This window comes from Parus major, chromosome 2 (genome assembly GCF_001522545.3).
Source record: "Parus major isolate Abel chromosome 2, Parus_major1.1, whole genome shotgun sequence".
Taxonomy (NCBI): Eukaryota; Metazoa; Chordata; class Aves; order Passeriformes; family Paridae; genus Parus; species Parus major.
The window spans coordinates 134,984,531-135,009,292 of NC_031769.1; the positions used below are offsets into that span (position 1 = coordinate 134,984,531).

The 24,762-nt window shown below is 33.5% G+C and overlaps 1 protein-coding gene across 3 annotated transcripts in view; it reads right to left on the minus strand.

The window, feature by feature from the left end:
- Positions 1-24,762, minus strand: part of CSMD3 (CUB and Sushi multiple domains 3) — a 569,626-nt gene that overhangs the window by 182,829 nt on the left and 362,035 nt on the right. For all 3 annotated transcript variants that reach the window (XM_015619103.1, XM_015619106.1, XM_015619105.1), the window contains 5 exons: positions 21,030-21,199; positions 13,171-13,327; positions 9,767-9,958; positions 8,890-9,016; positions 8,031-8,233 (listed from right to left, as the gene is read on the minus strand). In XM_015619103.1, coding sequence (XP_015474589.1) covers positions 8,031-8,233; positions 8,890-9,016; positions 9,767-9,958; positions 13,171-13,327; positions 21,030-21,199 — 849 coding nt within the window. The remainder of the gene's footprint in view (positions 1-8,030; positions 8,234-8,889; positions 9,017-9,766; positions 9,959-13,170; positions 13,328-21,029; positions 21,200-24,762) is intronic.

Consider the following 24,762-nt stretch of genomic DNA (forward strand, 5'->3'; position numbering starts at 1 on the left):
TATGGTAGAATGACTCTGAACTAAGAATATCTCTGAACAGTGTTGCCAGCAGTGGTTCAGTACCAGCTGTTTCAATCTATGTAACAGGTCTTCTTAGTTCTTCTGTGTGATGTGCTAACACATAAATAACCAAAGGACCCACAAATGAGATTTAATATCTCAGATAGCCATATAACCATATTCTTTAATTTAGACTTTGAATATGACACCACCAATCCTCCAGAAAAGAAGTGCCATGACACAGGCAGAAGCATTTACTCTGGAAAGTTGTTCACCTTGTACAGTTCCTGCTAGGTGACTTGAATGAAGTGGGGCAGAATCCTGTTTAGAATCTTGGCAGCCACGCCATGCAAAAAATTCAGTTCCCTTCCCCCTACAACTTGTTTGAATTTTTCCTAAGAGCATTTATATGTTTTGAGCAGTGGAGATGAAGGAGTATCCTAAAACATCTCTTTACAAGCTGTAATACTGTGCAAATGCTCCTACAGAGCCACATAAACTATCAAACCAGCATTCAATCATATCCAGAAAAGATGCAAACACAGATCTATCTACAAGTGTCCTTTACATGGGGTCTAAAAAATTTTGATACATATTTTTTAATAAAAAAGTAAAAAAGTATATTTAATTCATAAATCAGATAATTAAATATTCTAAATTGATTATTCATTATTATTTTGAAGCATTATACTGCTTCAAAAGCAGTAAGATGCTGCCAGGGTCAAAAAGTTTGTGATAGTTCATAAGCCTGGGCAATTTTACAGGTGACTGAAATGTTCTAAAAGGACAGCTCTATTTTCACACAGGGAAGATGCCTTGAAACACAGCATTAAAAGTGGGACAAGGTTATACTAGACTCCTCTGATGCTTGAAACAATATAATAAATGTCTTGGGATTTCTTGGTGTTAATAGTGATTTCTAAATTTTATGTTCTAATGCATGCCAAATAAAAAATAATTAAAGAGTCTGAATCCCAAGCCGGAAGAATTAACAAAAAAAGAAACCTTTTTTATTTTCTTTTTTTTTTTTTCCTTTTATTCTTTTTTTTTTTCTTTTCCTTTTTTTCTTTCTTTCCCCAGAGCCCACAATTAGGCCAGCAGCTTCAAGACTTCCAAATCTGAAGCTCTTCATAACACACATCATGTCAAAAATATTATTATAAACTTATTTAAACCAACATATTCTGCCAAACTCCTATCACTTTAAACAAAGGCTTTTTAGTACAGCTGGTCTTTCAAACTCACATCAGGCTGAGCCAATCCTGGCTGACTGCACCATCAAAACTCCAGCTTTCTCAGAACCCACATAATACCTCTACCCATATGGACTCTGCAGTCTCCCTGAATCTCTAATGCTGTTTGAGAACCAGGTCAGCCTGGTATTTGCTATCACAAATCCCACCTTCTATACAACTTTTCCTGAAAAAGAAAGAATAAATTATCTACAGTGTTTTCATTGTCTTCTACCAACAGAAGCACTGCTGATAGCATTTCTTTAATCTATTTTTAACTTTCTTTTCTGCTGCAGACCTAACAGAGATTTAGAAGCACAGTCATTGTAATTCTTAAGTAAATTCTAACCACAGGCTCCATTTGTTGATTTTGCATGACTTCATGGATTCTATCTAAGTTTGTCAGTTATTGTTTGAAGATTAAAATGGGAAAATATTAAGAATAAATCACAGAATCACAATTTCATTTGGGAAAACACATCCCTTCAATGAAGAACTTTAACATCTTGCACAGATGGGGTTTTTTATGTTGTATAGGTAGGTCTCTGTGTTAAGGAAACTTCCCCAATCAACCATCCTGGACCAATTCTGGCAGTCACACTTGGACAGCCAAAGCTCGGGTCAATGAAATGCCATGTCATGAGTCAGACAAAATAAACTTTAAAATGTAAATTTAGGACCGATGAGAAGACTTTCTACTGATACAAATCAAAAGTGTTTGGACAAACTATATTGGATGGGGCTTAAAATCAGGAATTTCAATCTTAAATATAATTAAAATAAGTTACTTTTATGGTGACATGGAGGAGAGGAGGATTTGTTTATCTATAATGTTAAAATTACTTATACTGTCACCAACTTATTTTGATACTTCAGCTTTCACTTATTAATGCTACAACTCCATGTGTCTCTAGCTGCAAGTCATTACCAGGACATTTTACAAGGAAGAATTATCTCACAGTATTTGCCTGCATGTCCTCTATGCTACTGAACTAAGAGATGTCAGCAACTAAGAAGTTATTGTCACTTACAAACTTGTGACAGGAATGACATTTTTGTCATTAAAAGACATAAATGATCATTCCTTTAACTAGTATCTGCATCTTAAAAGAAAGGCAACAGCAGATAGGAAACAAACCTATTAAATGATTTCTTTCTTTTCAGCCTCTCAATTCTAAAAACAAAGCAAACCCACTCCCACAATAAAAAAAGAAGAAGAAAAAAAAATAATCCCAAAACCAAACAAGGAAACACTCCTTGCAAACCTAAAACAAAACCACTGAGCTGAATTGACAAGTGTGGACACCTGTTGCAGTCAGCAACCTCAGGATCTCGTCCTTCCAGAGAAGCCACAGGGTTCTGGGGACCAGCATCAAACACCAACAAGATGGGCTCCCGTTCATGAAACCATTTATTCAGCATGGGAACAAACTCAGGTCCAGAACAGAGAGCTCTGAACAGAGGCACAGCAGGGGTTTTTGAGGAACAGAACTTTTGAGGGTCTCCACCCTTGAGGGTGGAGTTCAGGGTCAGGGACTCAAACCCAATCAGAACACTTCACAAGGGGTTTGGGGTGGGACAATGTAACTCTTTGTCTCCCCTGAGGCACATCACCACAGACACCCCCAGATATTTGATAGGAAAATAGTCTTCCTGAACTCTCTAAATCCAAAGATTCTACTCAAAGTTGAAAGAAAACAGCAAAGCAGAGTGTGAAAATATTTTAGATCAAAAGTTTTTTTTCTACTATAGAACAGAGACAAGGGAAAATAAATTTTATGTTGGAGACTTCAGATAAGTAAGAAAGTTATGTTAGAAGTGATCCCTATACCAACAGTGGTAGGAAACAGCATTCTGATAAAGAAACCAGTAAAATTCCCCATATGCAAATCACCTTCTGGGAAAGTATGTCAGGAGTAAAGATCTTTGTTAGTGGAAAGCTAAAGAAAAGAAGAAAAAAATACAGGAGGGTGTTCAGCATCAAAAAAATCTTTCTAAATGTGACTGTGGCTAATAGGTCTGACTTTGTACAAAATAAATTCCCAAAAAACAACAAAAAGAAAACAACAAAAACAAACAAAAAAAATTGAACACAAAACATTTACAAGACATTGTGGCTACAAATCATAAATATAGAAAGCTGACTTATAAGCATTTAATCATTATAATAATCAATGTAAGCAATATGATGCATTATAATTCTAGACTGGAAATTAATATTGTCAGACCTAAGCAGGACAAGCAGGTATCTGCCTCGTGTTCTAGGCTTTTTCTGTACTGTATAGAGGCAAGTAACTCCAAAGGGCTATTCACCCAGTCTTAAAATAAGGAGGAACAGCTGCAGTTTGACAGTAAATCCAAGCATTTTAAGGCATATCCTGTTATATAAGAAATTGCTGTCACATGATATAAAATACTGCTACAGCATCTATTTACAAACCCTTCCCAATACTCAGAAAATATCTACACTGCACTGGCTGCCTTATAATGCTCAAAAAATGCTCTATCCTGTGTAATGTTTAATTAGTCAGAAATGTGACTGCACTCTGAGATCTGAGCAGAATGAATTCTGTAATGCTGAGTGATTCAGTAGTGCAGATATTAGTGGTGAAATAATGTTCTGTGAAAGATGAATACTTCATAGTATCATCTTCATTCAAAGATGATCCTTCCTTCCTGCATAAAAGATACATGGCACCTGAAATGTTAAAGTTATCAGAGAGGAAACTTCCCTGTAATACCAGATTCCAAGACCATTGGAATCTGTGGAAAGTATCTGATTAACTTCAGTGGGATTTGACCTAATATGACACATTTAAGACATATTACAATGATTAAAAATCATACATTTAAAAGTACAATTTTTATCAGCAAATCTTTTACATTTTAGTATTCTTACTCAACTACTTTCAGTTCTCTATCTTTTTTTCACAGCTACCACTTTCATCTTGGTGACATGAAGCGATGTCAACTGATGAAAATGTTTCACTGTGCCTAATATTTTGGTCTGTGCCTGAGAAATACAGCTTGTGTCTCTGGTAAATACATGATTGTTCCCCTCTCCTTCACTTTTCTTGAAGGTTTAGTTTTCTATTTTGTTCAGTATTCATTGTTAAAAAAAAAAATTAATTCTGATTTATTTGGTATTTTTCCAGTATGTACTGGGCTCTTCATGCTCTGCCTCTGACATTTGAGAGGAAATATGCTGTAACAGGTATTTCCTGTTTGCATATTGCTTCTGGCCTGTTGTCAACTTTTCACACTTTAAGGATAGACCTCTGGCTTCTATTCTATAGCTACATTATTCACATGCCATTTAGACAGATTCCAAAATCTTCATATTTTTATCTTACTGTTGAATCACAAGAGGTTCTTATTTTCCTTTTGCACATATATATAAAGTTTTTGAAATACTCTGCTTTATTATACATCTATAGCTACTTTGATTTTCAGGATTTGTGGCCCCTGTTTTCTATCATGTTACTCCATTGTAGTTTCAAAGAAGACTGCAGAAACTGAAAAGTTGTAATGTTTAAATTAAAAGATACTGTCATGGTCATTTGCAGAGGTCTAACACAGAAATGAAAGACATAGAGACACATAAAATAGAAATGAAAATGACGTCTTAGAACAAAATTCTGCTCTGCCCAGTGATGACATGTGAAGTCATTTATTTCTTTGTTTACATTAGAAGTATAAAAGAAGCTGTATTTTCACTAGTCCTGGATAGTTGGTGGAAAGTAGTGAAGAACAATCAGGCTGAGTTCCATTATTTCATCTGAAATTCATCACTTTTACTTCTTCCTCTCAGAGTAATGCAGAATTGTGTTAAATTAAAAAAATTATCCTTGTCGACCATAAAAAAGTCTCCAGCATTCCTTAGTTCAGCATATAAATAATTTTTTGCCCCTCTACTCTGGTCTTGTGAGACCCCAGCTGGAGTTCTGCATTCAACTCCGTGGTCCCCGGCACAGAAAGGACATCAGCCTTTTGGAGTGAGTCCAGAGGAGGCCACCAAGATGACTGGAGGGATAAGACACCTCCCCTGAGGAAAGGCTGAGAATTGGGATTGTTCTATCTGGAAAACAGAAGGCTACTGGGACTCCTAGTTGTGGACTTCCAGTATGTGAAGGAAGCCCACACGAAACACGGGGAGACACTTTAGGCAAGGGCATAGAGTGGCAGGACAATGGTAAAACTGAAACAGAGTAGGTTTACATTACATGCTAGGAAAAAAATTCTTTATTTTGGGTGTGGTGAGGCCCTGAAACAGGCTGCCCAGAGAAGTTGTGGGTGACCCATAAGCAGCAGTGTTCTAGGCCAGGCTGGATGGAGGTCTGAGCAAGCTGTTCCAGGGAATGATGTCCCTGCCCATGGCAAGAGGGTTGGATGGTTGGAATTAGATTGTCTTTAAGGTAGGTCCCTTCCAACCCAGACCATTTCTTACAGAAAGAGCAAATGAATGCTTAAACCACCAAAATAGTTCTACTATTTAAGATACAAATAACCTTTTGTTTGTTTTTTTTTTTGTTTTTTTTTTCTCCACAAAAAAGGCAGGCTAACAAAAAGAAACAAAGTAGACTAATAGACACAATGGACAAGGAAAATCTCATTGTGAAACCCTTTCCCTTCAGATCCTCTAAATTTTAAAAAACTAATAACAACTTCCAATATTTTTAAAGGATTGTTTTGGGCAGCCCTAGATAAAAACAATTCTAATATTACATGTGGAAATGCATAATACTAATTAAATAATAATTTTCTTTATACTTTTTATATAACATTTTACCTTCTTTAGGTTTTCCCATCCACCCTTCCTCTTTTAAATTGCTGAAGGATGCTATCTCACCTGCCTTTTGTATCTCCAGATAAAAACTGGTTTTCTGATTATATTGGATGGCTTAGAGAGGAGTCAAATATAAATTATACCATGCTATCAGTGGTGAAAATTTTCACTCATTAAATGAGATGCAAAATTCTGTTAGAATAATTGATAAAATGAAATAAAAATCTGTAAGGAACTAATAGGAAGGTTAACCCATTTTTGGAAACCTATGTTTTGTTTAAAGGATAAGAATATAACAGAGAAGAAAATAAAGCATTCAAAGTCTTAAAAGGGTTTGAACATAAAGTATTGTTGTTATTGAATAACATTCCTCTTGAGGTAAAAGGGCCGATAATCCAGTTAAATACTCTTACCCAATTTCACAAAACGGCAAGGGGAAAGTAAAAGCAGATACCTCCCTTGTGGGAGCTTTCTGTTTGTTAATTACAGTGTAGCTAGAGTATGAAGACACCATCTGTTTCACTCAGACAACATTATGTACTCAAAGAAAGTATATGAGTACTTGAAATAAAGTTGCAAAAATTGTCCTTCTCTTTCCTCCATCTCCTCAAATATTCTTCTATATTGCTTAGTGGAATAAAATGTCCATTGAGCAACATATTATTAAGGTTATGTAGCTATTTGCACATTACTTTTAAAATCTTAATTTAGGGGAGAAAAAAATAAAAATCTCTGTTACTCTACTGAGAATATACACTCAAATTGTGCCACATGAACTATTTGAGAAGGATCACTGATTATTGAGAATCTGGACTAAAGAAAGAGAAATGCCGAGGCACAAAAATCACTGCAGGTTCATCAGTAGCTGTTTCATAACTTTACTCCCTTGTACTATTCATTTTTCCTTGTAACTTCATTCTTATTCTGCATCAATCTGTTTTTCCACTCAGCTTAAATGACTGCCTAAATAAGTTCAGTGCAAAATGGTCTCCCTCTCTGGCTTCAACATTAAATGTAAGAGCATGTCTGAGAATGGAAACACATGCGTGAGAATCTCTCAAACAGGCTCTGGAAGGGGCTATGGTTGTGAAATGGCAAAAATACCTGGGAGCCAAGGGATTAAAACCTCTATAAATAAGCTGATGGACTAGAAGCACTCTTTCACTACAAATCAAGTATCTTTCACTTTGTACTCCCATTTACATAATTAATTCTTCCTTCAATTACTGTATGCACATACATGTATTTTTCATACACATAGAAAGAATAAGAATAGGGGAAAACAAGGGCTGATACAACTACCAAGCACAGGAAGCACAATGAGGCAAACAGTGTTAACATTAAGAGTCTCTGTGTCAACCCATGTTAGAAATGTTCCTGCTGCTCCACAAAATGATATTAGACTAGATCTTGCTAATCTTGAAAAAATATATATAAATTTCACTGACCAGAGGAAAAAGAAGGTCAAAATGGACCTGGTTCAATGATTTCTTCTGTTTCAGCAATAAAATGTCTAAAGGGATTTAGTAACAGTTAGCCAACTGTTAAGATTTGTCATCCTGCTGCCTGTAATATGATGATATAGCACTAGAAGTTAAAAGGGAGAAGGACATTGCTGTTCCTGAGGACCTCTTTTCTGTTTCGTCCCATACAATCACAACAGAAGTGAAAACTCCTCTCAAATGTCTCTGAATGCAGAAACTCTTACTGATTAGAAAAGAATGGATAATTTAACATGCCTCCTTCATGAAAAAGTCTATTCATAATTATAAGCATTCTGGCACTGCCCCAGCTGACCTTGAAAACCAAAACTAGCAAAGAACGTGATATTTTATTGGTTTTATTTGTTTATTTAAGATAAAAATAAAGCTTTACAAAAAATCTTTAATTCTGTACCAGTTCTTTCCCTTAAAACATCAGAAATGTTGTCACTGATTTCAAGTGTTTCCACCACGACAATTATCTCTGAGTGAACTTGTAAAATAAATTATAAATTAAATTCATTGACTTACTTGAAAACTGTATGGCGAATCCAGATTTACTGATATAAAAATCTGTGTCAAACTGGATAGTGACTATGTTGAGTGTACTGTGAATGCCTTCAGGAATGAGGGAGCCACTAATTTCTTTGAGCAACATCTCATTCTCAGGTGGACCATCCCAAACTCGAAGAATATCATGGGATGCCTCAGTATCAAAAGCAAGAAATTGGAGGCTGAAAGAACACCATGATTTTATTGTCAGCTTTAATATTACTCAACAACATAACTTTAATGACAAAACTAAACAAACAACAGAAAAAAAACAAAATTTAATTTCAAAAAGAAAATTTTCATAATGTTTCACACTTTTAAATTTGAATGCATGAAAGCCCAATACTAAAACTAATTTGAAGGAAAAAAACTTAAACTATTTGAATTTGTCCACCATAAAGTAGTGTATTACTTTAGCCATTCAAATAAACTATAAGTATCTAAGGAATCTTTTCAGGAAAGAGTTTCAGTTTCTCTAAGACAATATTATATACCATATTCCCATTAAAACAAATTAACTAAAAAGTAATGAAAAAATACAGATTGTGTTGTTTTGTTATTTTGTAGGTATTTTTTTTTTTTAGTGCCATCTTTCACTAAAGAGTTCTGCTGCATCCAGCATTTCACAAAATTGTCACCAATTTTAAAGCTCAGTCTTTGGATAATCCTTATAGAAAAATCAAAACTTTCAACCAAAATCTAAAATGGCAAAAACAGAGATCTGCATCTTAAGTTTTAAGACCCAAATCCCTTTTTTTTTTTTACTCCACTCTAGAGGTAGGATTTGGTTATTATAGTCAAAAAAAGGTGTTAAAATTGTAAGATTAATTTTCAGTACCTGACAATATTTCCTGGGTCCACTTCAATCACCCACATGCAACGCAGATTGTTGTCATAGGGAAAAGGATAGCCAGGAGACAAGATTCTTCCTGATGACTCTCCTTTAAACCGTCCTCCACATTCAGCTAATAAAAAATAACATTATGGAGTGATCGTACAGCTAATCACACCTGAGCAATCAATTTATACATCTACTCTTTTGTTGAACAGGTTACACAATTAAACTGACCATATGCCACAATATTGTAAAACAGCATATAAAGTCTGCATTTCACCCCTTGCTTCACCTACTTACTCAATCCCCAATTTCCTCTAAATGAAGATGAAAAAGAAAGCTACTTTAATATTTAAGCCTTGTCTTCTTTTCATTCTCCTATGGGAATAATTGAGCCTGTAAGTAGCTGCAAAACTTATGGAGTCAAAGTAATAATGTAAAGAAACAGGAGTAACAAAAATACAAAATATCTTAATTATTTTATTTTATTTGATCTATTTCATATAAATACATGAGGTTTTTCTAGATTATTGATATTTATATATCAGTAAAAAAACCTCTAGTTTTATGATGCCTTTCTGATTAAACTTTTTATGTTGATTATTTGCTGACATTAACTACTTAGGACTTTCAGTGTGCACAAACGTTTAAGAATTAGTATATTTTTTTAACATAAAAAGGCAATACTGCTTAGATGAATTTCGATGAGATATGTGCAGAGAGAACTCTAAATGCCTGTGTAAATATATCTGTACACATATCAGATCGTATCAGATCATACACATTAGATTTTACATAGATCTAACAATCTTTATTTTTTTTTCTTTCTTGCATTCAAAAAAAATATGTAAAGATATAAAAAAATAGAAGAGTGTAATACCAATGCATGATGGTAGAGGATAGTCCCATGCCCTTCTTTCCCCAGTCATACATTTCAGAAGGCTACTTCCATGGAGTGTGTAACCTGGATTGCATCCATAAATTATAGTACTTCCAGCAAAGTGACCTTGGTCACTGATTTTATATCCAAACTGTGGCACACCAGGGTCCTCACAATGTGACAGCTCAAAACCTGTGTGAGGAATAAAATGTTGTATTTACAGAATCAAACAGAAAAATACATTAAATTCAGATTTTCCGGTTTCAAGTGGAAATCAATAATTTTAAAACTACATATAACAACATCTTTAGGATTTCTTGTCTGTTTTTAAGTAGGATAACTGCCTATACACCTTTCTTAGAGCATGACCAAGCTGTGTCACAAATTCAGTTTTCCTAAGAGTTCAATTAAAGACAGAAATAATCCATTATCATTATCAATAAGTTTTAAAATGTAATGATAAATTATAAACTGGCAGCTAAAGGGACTGTTCACTTACTTGTGAATAGACATTTAAAGGCTCATAAACAAAACTTAACAGCAGATTTCTCATTATTTTGCATAGTAACAACAGCAGCACAATAACACCTGTGGCACCAAAGAAAACCTGTTATTTTCATCAATCCCTACCCTAATTTTTTATTCAGTAGTTTGCAAACTTAAGAACTAGATGCAGGAATCAATGATAATGATTATATAGAGAATTCAAGCCAAACAACTTGGACATTTTGGAGACTTCAGACATGTGAAGCAAGAAGAAAACAAAATAACAATGCATTACATGGAAACAGGGAGGTATATGGGAAACATAAGCTGCAATTTTGGAGAAAAAATTTCTATTCCAAATCAAGTTTTCTGTTATTAACTGAGAAGCAATTTGAAACCTCACTTTGTTGAAAACCAAATTTTACCAAGATGATGTGGCTTAGAATGTGTGTAGGAAAGACAAAAGAGCCTTTGTATCAGATTGCTACTCCTACATGTAGGTAATATGGGAGGAAATCAAGGGGTTTTCATGTCTTCTTTGTTCAACAAATCATTCACACAGTATCTGTCCATCTGGTCAGCAGTTGGTAGCTTTTCACAATCCCTCCTCAGATGCTGCATTGCTATTCTTGATTGAAAAAAAAAATTATTTTATTTTATAGTTGAAACACTTGTAAATACATTTTAAATTTTGGATAAGGCTAAGGTAAAGGGAAAAAAAAGGTATCAAATGCTGTATGTTTCTGGTCCTTCCTTCAACTCTTTTCATGTGTGACTGAACAGCCTCCACAACCTCTGACTTGAACTTTTCCCATTCCTAAACTATTGTTTCTTGTTACATTGTGTGCTGCAGAAGCTCTGAAAGACATTTAAGTGACTCATTTAAGTGAGTAAACATTCCCAGATGAAGAACCATTGTTGAAAATACTGGTCTGGACACATTGACCAGTTAGAATTTCCTGTCTTTTAAGAAAACTTTTGACCACACTGAAAAGCAGTTCAAATCTGCCTTGATCCCTGATTTGTCCTGAATTCTGGACAGCCTCCTTACAGACACAGAACCAAAGCAAACTTTTTAACAGATCACCTCCCTTTTGAGGATGAACATGTGACTCCATTGCCTAACCATGGGAACAAGCAGCATTTTCACTGCCCTAACTGCGAGTGGCCAGTCAGGGCACGGTGGGGCAGTTTATGTGGGACAGCACACAGGGAGAACACCTCTTTGAAGGGTGAAGCTTCCACTGGCCCAATAGAGAGCCTTGAAGTCCTCATAACTCAGCAAAGGGGCACTGGTTTTTGACCATCTGCACAGCTCAAGGGTGCTCATCCAACCTGACCCTCAAGGCAGAATGGTGATCACTCCTCTGAGCAAAGGCTGCAGCACTGACTGGGAGGTTTGCACCATCTCTCCTGGTTTATGGATTTCACTCAGACAGAGCTCAGACTCAGCTCTTCCTTGTATCCAATCTAAACATGGCCTCTTTCAGTTTAAGGACACTACCCCTTGTCCTGTTATCACATCTCCTTGTAAAGAGTCCCTCTCCATCTTGTAGGCTCTCTTTAGGCACTGCAAGGTCCTAAATGGTCTCCCCAGAACCTTCTCTTTTCCAGGCTGAACAGGCCCAAATCTCTCAGCCTTTCTTTGTAGGAGAGATGTTCCAGGCCTCTGATCATCTCTGTGACCTTCTTCTGGACCTAATTTTTTTCTTCCAATTCTACCAATGTCAACAAAAAAAGATTCATCACTGTTCAGGCTAAGAATTCTTCAGGCTAGGAAAGTGTACTTCAACATGAACGTCTCAAAAGACAGGAAATGTTATTGATAAGATTCAAGTTCTGGGCTTGGTTGTACCTATATAAATAAGAAAAATTAAATTCCTTGACACTTACATAGTAACACAGCACTGAAATTCCTATCTTTAATCATACAGTCCTGTTCTGTAACATGCTATTATAGAATATAATTATGCAACTTTTATCTGAAAAATATTTACATACTCTTTTATTATCTTGAAATACTTTTCTTTCATATTTCAAGAATTATGCTATTTTTTATTAGAATTAGTTTTAAAAACTTTATGTCGAGCTTTTAAATGAACCATTTCTGAACAGGTGAAAAAAGAATGATTTGAGCACAAGGACAAAAAAAAGATGTTGATAGCTGCATTGAAGAATTACTTATAACACTGTCCTGCTTGATAAAAAATTAGTTCTACATAATAATTCAGTGATGGCAAAAAAATTATACACTAAAAAAGTCATATACACTACATGTCAATAGTCATGTGCTACAATTTTCAGAAACTGACATTTGGTACAGTAGATGTATAGATGTATAAGCTTCTTCCATACACCCTCTAAGCCAGAGATCAGAAACATTTTTCCCTCTCCTCATCTTCATAGTTTAAATCCATATATAGATTTTTGTTAGGAACCTTTCTTTAGCATTTTGGTTACAAATCAGATTATTCTAAACAATAATCCAAGCTCAGAAACAAAAGCAAAGTAACTTTCAGAGATGAGTTTTAATAAGGAGAATTTCCTTTACTTATGACTTATCTTTATGAAGCAATGCTTTTTAGTTGCATTTTTTTAACTACTCACACACTTGAGTATTTTCATGTGCTAAAAAAATTAACTGAAACTTACTCTGTTTTTTCTTATGCTCTCCAAAACTGAAAAATAACCTTCTAGAAAAAACAACAGTGATTAATGTACCAGATTAAATGTCAAAGCCAGGTTTCAGTATGCTATGTGTTTTGGGTTTTTTGAGGTGCAATGAAATTATATTATTTTGGCGAATAATTTGCTGTCAATTTCTTCCATAAATGTCACTGAACGGCATTTTCATCTTATGAGTGAGGTATTTTCATTCCTTTAAAAGTAGAAATCCTACTGTTTTCTCAAATACTTACTGGTATACACAAGCTGAAAACCTTCATCAGTGCCCTCCATGTCCGAGTTAAATTCCAACCATAAATGATTTGAAGTGCTACTTAGTGTCAGTCCTCTTAATGATGCCCCAGTATATGCTCCCAGCAGGTGAGCAGTGTTGTCTTTTCCATCATAGATCTGTAAAAAATGTGAGCTTTACGGTTATGAAGAAAGAAAAGGAGATATCTTTTAATTACAAAACAATTCTGTACATCTGCATTAAGAGGAAGAACAGCTCTGCCAAGGGAGATCTATTGCCAGCCAACCTGAGGTACTGTTCAGATAAACTATTTGCCTCTCCTGACTTAAGCTGATTTAGGTGTGGTGCATTTTCAAATGCAGTTTAAAATACTTTTTTAATTTCTTTTTTACATAACAATAGAAGTGGGGAGAGGTGCCATATCAGCTCAGGTTTTTTAGATCTCTTTTTTCTTTCACTGTCAGTATTGTAATGCTAATCACAACCTATCAGTAAACACCAATAATGTCTATCTGCCTCAAGTCTGAGGCAGCACAACAGAAAATCTCACCTATCCTCAACTTTGGCCTCTTAAATAAATCTGTGGTGGCTTTTTATGCTGCGAAGACAGGTTAAAATATAACTGTGAAGTCAAAGGAGACTAGGAAATAAATTTAACAACTGCTTCTGTAAGTTGAAAGAGTATTGTAATCTATATGTAAATCATAGCACCACATTTTGATTATTTATTTTTCTTCAAGTGTTGTTCTTTTCCATCTATCAGAATACCAAATATGTAGAACAATCTTCTAATAATTCTCAGGAAATTTCCTTACAAATCTGGTTGCTGTGAAACACCACAGGTTATTTTATTCCTGTAATTCTGAAAAAAAATATTCCTATAATTTAAGTATAATTCTCACCCAAACATTATTTCCTGTAGCATTTATTTAGGGACTTCTATAATAACTAAAACTTTGATTGATGTGATTTTTGAAATATTTCACTTGCAAATCAGTAAATTGACCTGTGAATAATTTTCAAATTCCTTTGCAACAAAGGGAAATTGTAAAGCCTTATTAAAATATATTGAATTGTCTGAAGTTCTAAATTCTATTTTAATTATATTAATTACAAGTGTAATTAAAGTTTGAATTTTTAAACAGGAATCTTCATCAGAATGAAATCAAAACACGTACACCAGCAACAATAGCAAGGCAACAAAGTAAATGTGAAGTATTATGACGCCTGTTCCCTATCTGTAAGAATGAGTTGCACACCTAATTCCTATTTTCCAGAAATCCTCATGTCTCTAGTAATAACAAAGACTTTACATTTAATGATATGCTGAAATAAAACAAATAAATGTTTTCTAGCAATCTGTAATGAGTAAATAATTGTACAGGAGTTAAAGATGCACAAGATGACATAATTCATTGGTTTTTACTGACACAAACAAATAAATTCCAACAAACTTAAATTTAGAAGCCAATGTCCTCATTTGAAATAAAAGTAAGATATCAGAGAAGAAAAAGGTGCAATTAATGCATATCAACTAAAAATAATTTCAATATATATATGTAAAGCAGTATTAAAATATATATCTTTTTTAGAAACTCCTTTAAACTAAACTGAGATCAGCAATCAAGTCAGAAAAAAGAAAAAAAATCCCAAAACTTATCCCAAAGCAAGAAAACCAAAACCAAATCAGACAAAACCAAACACAAAAAAACACCCAACCCAGAAAATTAATTCTGAAATGCACTTAGCAGTTTTAGCAACTGAAAGAAAAACACCCATTTCAGGAGAGCTACTGGTATCCAGCAGATATATTTACATCCTGACAGACTTAAACAAAACCCAGCCTGAATCCACTCATAATTAATAATAACCTAGGATTCAGGATTTATTTTATTTTTAAAAACTATTTCTTGTTATCTGTGTTTCACTAATACTTAACCTAAAAAGCTGTAATAAGTTATACCATGTCTCACCAAAACTTTGAATAAGCCATGTCATGATACCAATTTTCTTCATGTTAGAATTTCCTCACACACACTTTATTGCAAATTTTGTTAGATGTCCTACCCTATTAAATCTTTCACATTAGTCCACTGACATCTCATTAGTTAATATTCATTCTATTTCATGGGCTAACTAGCTGTCACACTGTATAATATTTTAAACCTGTATAATTTCTATGAAGGAACAGAATTTAAAGTATCAACAGTTCTGAAACTGATTCATTTGAGTAGGAGAGCTGCATTTGGCTGAGGCAGGATTGTGATTCATCTGAACACTAAATTGCATTATTTTTTTTCCTTTGGTTGCTGTCTTTCAGACATTCAAAGTACCTCTCTTTTTAAGACATTAGGGTCTCCCTTAGGACAAAAATGAATGCATGTTTTGTAGCGTAATTCTCAATTTAGGTCACATTTTCATTTCTCTTCTGCATTTGAGTTAATAGGAAAAAAATGGAAATTTATAGAATCATTTGAATGATACAACTGAGTTTGCCAATAAAGTGGTAGCAGACCCTTTTGAGATTTACAGAACCAGCACTTTCTTTCTAACCATGTTAAACTAGATGGGAGCTAAATATTTTGAATGAATTAGTAATTCAGCTTCATAATTTTTTTTGGAAGGCTATATTATATGTGAATTAAGGTAGCATAATTAATTTATTTTTAATATGTACTTTCTTTCTTTCTTTTTTTTTATTATTTTAAAATATACTTTCCTATAGGCCTTGCCAACACATCTAGATTTAAGTCACTTGGGTGCTAAAGATAAATCCAAGAATAATCATTATAAAAATATTATTCAGTTGGATATATTTTTCTTAAATTCATCCTGTAACATGAATTCAAAGACAATTGATTCATGACTGGATAATGCCTGCATATGCCAATAACAAACTATTCAGAAAACAGAAGTCCATCTTTATTAGGTATTTAATGGCCCAATCTTTTAAATGATGAATTCATAAAGAAAGAAAAAAACCACAGAAAATTGTGTTAATCTTCTTCATACCACAATAATATGTTGAAATGTTATAGGAAAGGATGCTAATAGCTCATGCTCCACCTAAATATTTGAATAGATGTTATATTCAATTTTTGAAAGAAGTGTTGTTTGCATTTACAATTAGAGGGAAAATAAAACTTGCTAATCTCTTTAGTGGCTCCATTACCAACAAATTTTAAATGGAAATTAATGCCCTTTTTTTGGCTAATTTATTTAAATATATAAAATTTTAGCAAGGGAGCATCGTAAGTGAATGTATAAAATTTGTGCATTTTAATCAAGCTATTTTTGAGATCTTCCATTGAAACATAAAAGGCATATGGATATGAAGATCTGTTCCTTTATAAAGAGAAGAAATAACATAAAATCAGCAGCTCAGAACTGAGGCTGTCAACGCCCTGTCAAATGTATATCACATGCGAATGGAAGCACTAATATAAAGACAGAAAAGGGTCCATATGTTTGGGGGATGCGGTGGGGGGGTTGTCCCCTCCATTTATTACCTTTTTCTTAGTCTTACATTCAGGTTGATATTATTAAAAGTATACTATTATTATTATAATCATTAAGATTCTAAAGGAACAAAGTAGCAAAAAGATCCAAATATCACTTCAAAGTCTTTGCCTAAAAGCCTCAAAAATGGAATCATGTGCACACATTTAAAATCTGGCCCACAGAGGAGACAATGAGCAAATGCAGTAAAACTGAATCCTCTGTGTTTGGCAGGAGCACAAAGAGTGCTGAGCCAAGCACAGCCACAGAGAACCCTGAGTGCCAGTTCTGTTTGCTGACACGCTGCTACCTGCCTGTTGCTGCAGTGAGTTCTTCAGTAAAAGGAAAAAGAAAGATTGCTTTATAATGTTATTAAAAATGATTCTTAAATCAATATTTTCTACATAGGTGCAGTATCACCTACCACATCAATTCTCACACTACATAAAGCCAAGCACATAGTCTACTACAAAAGTGAAAAAATATTCTTTTCATATTCAGTGTTCCTTTCTCTTTTCTTTTAGGTTTACTCAATTAAATCTGTCTGCAGAATGTTTGGAGGTGGTTTGTTGTTTTTTTTTTTAATGTTACCAGAAAACCAGCTATTAATTGGTACCATACATAGGTACCTTTTTATTAATGCTGAAATCTACTGAAAATAAAGAAAACAATTATATTAGCCATGTCCAAGTTTCAGTTTTAATAAAAGCACCTTTTTCCCTGTAAATCAAAATGTTAAAATATCTTTAATATGAAAGAATATTTTCTACATTCAACAGATTTCAACACAAATAACATGCTCACCACTATCAATGGACTATTCAGGCAAGCAGAACAATGATAACTCTGTTCTTTCTGTGTATATCTCAAGGACTTGCTTACAGCTAGCAGAGACGAGAGTTTATGAGCAAAATTGGTGGATGTAGACAAAAGCAGGGGAAAAAAAAAAACAGGCAGAAATATTTTCGTATCTTGGAAAAAATGCATTATTTATCTTTGCCTCCCACATAGGTAGTTTACTTTAAAAATATTGAATTCTGGAAATATAGTGCACAACTCAGTTTTCAGTACAATTGCAAAGAAGGAAGCAAATGTTATAGAGTTTCTGAGATTAATACTAAATAGATTGGCATGTAGTGATTGTACAAATCCTAAATTCTTCATAAGTCTTCATATAACGTTCATAAATATTAGAACAAGATATGGCACTTTCAAAAGCAGGTTATATCCCTACATTAAAAAAAAGAAAAATATAGATATATTTCTATATTTCCTACAGTTTCTAATAAAACCCAAAAAGAACTACACCATTAACGTAGGTGGCCAGAGCAGTTACAATGAAAGAACAGGAGAAATGAATACTAAATGAAGCAAATGAAAAACAAATTATATGCTCTGAAACCTCTGTTCTGTACCAGTTCAGAACAGATAAAAGAGAACTCCTCCTTCTCTGCCCTGGAGTGGGGTGGTGATTTACTTGTGTTAAATAAGCTGGTTCTCTCTAGTGCTGCCTTCCCAGTACAGCTGTTCCATTGTTTCAGTCACAGGGCTTGTCAGATATAAGCGTCATCCACGGTCAGTTAACTCACATGGCAAGCTGCAGACCTCATGGTTCCATTAAAGAACTTGTCAAAATTTTACTAGAATACTCAGTCTATTCAGACTTTGAATTGAATTTTAGCTGCATACCTCTAGTGATCTAAAAATCCTAGCTGTAAGAAAAAGTAACACAAAATACATTACTAACTTCTTTGTCAGTGTTTTCATCTCTAACTTCTGATGAAAAGAGATGGATTATCCAATCAAAGTTTGTCATTAAAAACCTGAGCTTTAACCATGAAATAATATGGAGTTGCTTCATTTGTGTTTGTGGGAAGAAAGACCTCTCCAGAAGAAGGTGTTTTAAGTATCTTGATTTTAAAATGATGACTGCTATACACTCCCTCATTCCCAATTGATGGGGAATTCTGTATTCACTATATGTCACCATATTTATATATATATATATGGATGAAATTATTTTTCTTCTATTTTCAACTTAATTTCCTTCCAGTTACAAAGTAGTGATACATATTAGGTTAAAAGCATTGTTGACTATTAATGATTCATTTAAAACCAAAATATAACTGTAATGTCCTATTCCTGTAGCCAAAATGTTATTCTCTACATTCAGCAAAACAGGCAAATTAGGCAGTATACTCCCTTTCTCAGAGTAGACTAGGAGCACAGAAAGGGATCAACACACAACTGCAGAACTGATTCTGGGAGAAAAGTTTTGGAATATGTGACTGCTAACGTTTTTCCTGAAGAATTTTTCTTCATGAAATGAACTCATAAAAAAAAAGTGTGATAGAATTAAGACAGTTTGTGAGAATTTCATATAAGAAAGGAGGCAGGAAAAGACATTATGGATTCCACAGATATTTCTTCCCACAACTGTAAAGCCAGAGTGTCTCTGTCTTGTTATGATGTCAGATGGACTGAAAAAAGTGACAAGAATACCTCTTATCGTATATTTTAGATTTTTTTTTAATAGGGAGGAATTTCAGCTCCTTATTATAAATCAAGGCTGCTGAGTTGAAAAACAAACACTCTTAATTACACAACACCAGTTTCATTTAAAAAACACACCTGCAATATACAGTAAATATTTCTGCCACTGACATTTACAGATGAGTGGTGGCCTTCCTCTATTTATAGTTCATTTTGCATGACTCTTAATTTCACATTAATTGAATAGCAGTATTGAAGCAGAATTTTCTTCTGTAAGTCTCTGAGTTAAGATTGTCTAGTTAAACATCTGAAGTGCATATGGTTCAAATGGCACTTAAAAATTCATAAATGATTAGATCTTTTCAAATCTGTACATTAAATTATTAACAAAGAAAAAGAAGACAAAAGATTATTTTTTTATTTTTATATTCATTTATCTTTATCTAACTGTACATAACTGTATCTCCATTCCCACAGTGGTATATCTTTTCAATTAAGACAATAGAGTTGAATGGTTGCAACCTAAAAAATCTTGAGAAAAATCCATCCATATGCTTTTATTGGCTAACAGTCACTTGAACAACTGGTTTGGTTGGTTCATTGATTGGCTTGAGGTTTTTTCCATATGACTTACATTTTAATAAATACTAAACAGCTTTCAAATTAAATCTTTCAAAATTAATTAATGTAACAATTAAAGGGCATCCACTTGGTTCTCAAATAAGCAACAATTTTAATATAAAATAAACACACCCGCGCATTCTGGATAGCCTTTGGTTTATTTTTTTTGCTTCTCTTTTGCTTTAAGAAGAGCATAATTTTTTGTTTGTTTAAAGCCCTTTGATTGTATTTTTCTTTTAGATGCATGATTTAATTTTATATTAGTTGCTTAGGTATGCTTATACTTTAGGTATATTTAGCCCCTTTTGGAAATGCTTGTATCTCCAACCAATGACAAGTCCTACCCTAATGCACAGATGGCTACAGTTAGATGAGATAAACCCCAGTATGAATTACAGCTGTTTCTCAGGAATAAATATTTTCATAATACCTCTCATTTAATAAGTACATGGAAGAATATGGCAGAAAAATGTTTTCAAATCAAACATGATTTGTATGGTACCTCTTGTTCCTTTGATTTCTCAGAGGTAAATTTAATTAGCTTACACATTCTGAAGAAATGGACAATTATTTAATCACAGATATCTTATTGCACTGTGTGCTATTGCAGATGGTATGTGTGAAAAGACACCCTGAACATCAGCTTTAAATGTGTACTTGGCTAAGTAATACATGCATCTGGAGCTATACTTTTTGGAGTACACTAATAAAATCTATGAGCAAATCAAAGATAGAGGGAAATTACTGTATAAAACTATGGTAAGGTCTAGTATTCTTATTTTCCCTTTGTTGTAGCTTTGTTAAATGAAAACCAGATTAGAATAGTTTAAAGTGCAAAACTTATGTATAAAAGACAGGATGTAGACTATGTTAAAGTTATGGGTGTTATGTTTTATTGTGTGTAGATCACAGCTCAAGTTATGAAGATACTGTAGAAGTAAACAAACCAAAAGATGTAATTGATGAATATTTAACACTAAAAATACAAATATCATTTAGGTAACATTTGTTTCATTATTTCAACCTCTTTTTAATTATCTCTGAAAAAGGCGTTAAGAAAACACACTACGGTAGCACCTGAGGGTGCCTAATTTTAACTTTTTTTAAATGAAACCAGCTTAGAAAGATATTTTGTAAGAGATGCTTTGTATCCACTTACCCAGTACTGTGCTGTTGCAGACAGATAAACCTCAATGATGGGAAGTACTAGAAGTTCAGAAATAACAAATAAGTTACATGATTACATACCTTAAGAACATCTCCTTGGGCTAAGTGAAATGTTCTGGCAGAAATATTGATTCCTTTCCCTGCTTGTACCTGAATACTATAAATACATTCATGGTTGTTTTCATAGTTAAGAGGATAATTGGGGGACAATAAGATTCCTTCATTATTTGTCGTGGAGGCTCCACATTCAGCTGCAATTAAAAAAAAATGTTAAGGCATGTTTTAATAGAACGCATAAATATTTTTAGTAATGGTGATAATGATAATGTTAATGCAACCTAGTTCAACATTAATGTTTATTAATATCTAAAATCTAGTTTTAAGTACATGAGCATGACAGTGATTGAAGGCTACAAGAATATTTAAAAATTGCAATATTTTAATAAAAGTATGTCATAAACCACTGAGAGTTAAAATAATATTAATGACATATTTCATAATCATATTTTTTATAGGCTCTTCCTTGAATTTTGTTGGATTTGTTCCAATTTCTCCAACGCTGAAATTCATAAAGACATACAAATTAAATGCACGTAGAAGAATTCTATAAATTTATTTGAGTATTTTTTTATATATACACACACATGAATAAACATAAATGTGTGTAGATACATATATTTACACACAGATTAATGATTTTTTTTTTTTTCCTCTGGTATTATTTAAGCAAGGTAACCAGCATAGTCAATGGCATAAATCATAGTAGGAAAATATTATGTTATAGCTACCAGATAAATATAGAAAAAACAATTTCAATAACAAAAAAAAAAATAAAAATATCACTTCCATGAAGGAAAAAAAAGTTAATTTAATTATTTTCAAGTAATACAGTTATTATTTCAAGAAGTAAAGCTTATAATTCAAGACTTGGGCAATTCATTTAATCACCCAAAAAAGCATGGAAACATAAACACTTGTGGCAATGCTTCATTAGGAATTATTAACTAACTTTCACTTCCAATCTTACATTGGCATATATACATAATTTTAATGAAGTAATTTTTAGCATTTAGTTACCACATATATTAAATAGTCACTGAGAAACTATTACAATTCTTTGCCTCCCTTTTTATTTAATCTTGATAAATGGCCATTATAGTGCAATAAAAGAGTATTTCCTCTCATTTTAACAGATTTAGATTAATTTTAAATCTAAATCTGTTACAATAAATTTTATAGGTTTATGTTTGTTTTTAGGATTATTTCAATATTCTTGCTGCTTATTTTACCAACTCTCATGCAAATTCATCTTACTTATTTTAACCTAGGAAGTTAACTGATTTATAATTTCACAAAATAAGTAATGTTCTGCAAAACTAATGGTAATTTTAATGGTTTGCAAAGAAGTTTAGGCAAACTATGGTGTCTATTCTAAAAGCTTTTATTTTTTATAATATTATTATAACTTCTACCCCAGACTTGTTTGAGCAACATTCAGGATATTGAAATATGTATTTTGTACGTGAAATTGAGACAGCAATGATAAAGAATCCCCAACTTGATAAACTACCCTTTCTGTATGCAGCTAAAGCAGACATTGCACAGAAAGCCAGAAACAGAACAAATGTTTGATGACTACATCTAATTCAGCGATATAGAGCAAGTACCCAAATAATTAAGGTGACATTATTTTGTCCTGGAACAGCTGGATGCACACAATCTAAGCAGAAGTGGGAAACCTTCTATACCATGTGATCACATCTATCCTTTTATTGCACTCTCAAATAAATAGGTATTTGCTATTTCAAAGATGCATAGGTCACTTTGAATTACAACAGAAAGGAGTAAGATGAGCATAATTTCAGGATTGTGAGATCTCTTTTTCCATTCCAGAGGGATATAAAAGCCAAAAGGCACAAGGTAATTATGGTATTAAGTTGATCCAACAACTCTGGGCTATGTCAGAGCTATAATTCAAAGCAATTTTTAAAAATCTGAGCACAGCAGTAAGCTGTTAGGACATTTTTAGCTAGTGTTTTAGAATCATACTAAGTTTCCTGTTAAGAAGAAGGATGTCACCATGTCATCATGTTTCATGTCATTGTATTTATCAATATGATTTTCTGAATTTAGAGAGAGAATATTGTGTTCCAAGTTCTGGATGTCCCATCCCTGGAAGCATCCAAAGTCAGGCTGAATGGGGCTGGAGCAATATGACTGAGTAAAAAATGTTCCTGCTTATGGCAAAGGGATATACCACATAGTCTTAAAAGGTTCCTTCCAACCCAGAACATTCTGTGATCCTTTATATCTTGTTTTAGCAGCCAAGAAAGCTAGTTTAGTAAAAGCAGTCTCAAAAACCACAGTATAATAGAATTTCTCCCATAGCATCATCACCGTTCCATGAAGGCACACAGCTGCTTCTTTTGTACACTCCTCAGCAGAATTCTGACAAAATCAAGTTAGTTCCTGGCTTCTCTCCTTGCCTCCCATCAGTGCAAATTATGGCTTAAAAAGCCACAACAGAACAACTAACTCCAAAGGATCAAACATCTGCTCAGACAGGAGTTAGGATTATATTTTGGAACAAATGTTAAATCAAACAGGGAAGGTCCACAGTTAATATTAAAAGGGATTCCAAACAACAGCATAGATAGTTCTGAGAATCTTCACTCCTATCTATAAACATGTGTGGATGGACAAGCAAGCAGGGAACAGAGCTTGTATGAAACTGAGTCACACAGGCTTCTCACTCTGGCCTGAGAAATCATAAGAAAGAATCCAAACAGTCCTTGGTGAAGGACAACAATTTGCAGGTGTTGTTTAGTCAAGGGGTGGTGTTCCACTTAACCAATGTTGGTGATGAGCAGCTTTAATAACCAATGAGAGTTTTACCTCTCAGACCTTCTCAAACATGTGCATAAAAGAAGATTAAGAATAATAAACTTTGCTCTCTTGGACAATGCAACTAAGAGAGTCATTTACTGCTTCACAGTATCTAATATAGTGTGACAAACATCAGCAGGTGGGTATATTGTTTAAAGTCACATGGATCTTCATGGGACTTCCCATGTCTTTCTATTCTCTGATGTTAATACTACAGCAAAGATAAAAAAGAGACCATAATAATTCTATTTGCATTTAAGCACTGAATAAAAAAGTGTCAGGAAAAAATAATGTAAATGGAGTTCTTAAGTTTAAAATAAATCCAAATTTAAACACATGCAATTTTTTCAAAGTTTATGAAAAATAATTTTAACAGGCATTACAGTGAGTGAAAGATAAAAAAAAGACTTAAGAGGCAAACCAGGATAAAATAAAGGGAATATGTGTAAATAGGGAAACACAGAAGAGAGAAAAGAGGTGACAAAACAGCACTTCGGAAGTAAAAGGAAAAAATTACAGTGGATCAGAGAGTCTGTAACTATTCTTTAAATCATACATAGAGCTGTTATCAGAATTTACAAATATTTGGTAACTGTATTAATGTCTTGTTTTAGTAATATTCCCTGTTTGACAGAGATAAAAATCAGGCTGCTTTATTAATAAAGTTTTGGGCTTTAAAAAAAATTCTACTTGTTTCAGCTGAAACCTTAGAACCTGCCCTATACACTTTTCTTGTATGAAAAAAAAAAATAGGAAAAATATTCCACTTCCAGATATATTTTCACAAAGACTTTAATTCAGCCTAATAGAAAGTAGAAGAATGTAACAGTAAGTGAATTACTGAAGTGAATTACTGTTTCCAGACTTGGGCAGAAATAATAGATTCATTTCAGTATTAGAAAGGAAAATAAACAAAAACCTCAAAGGA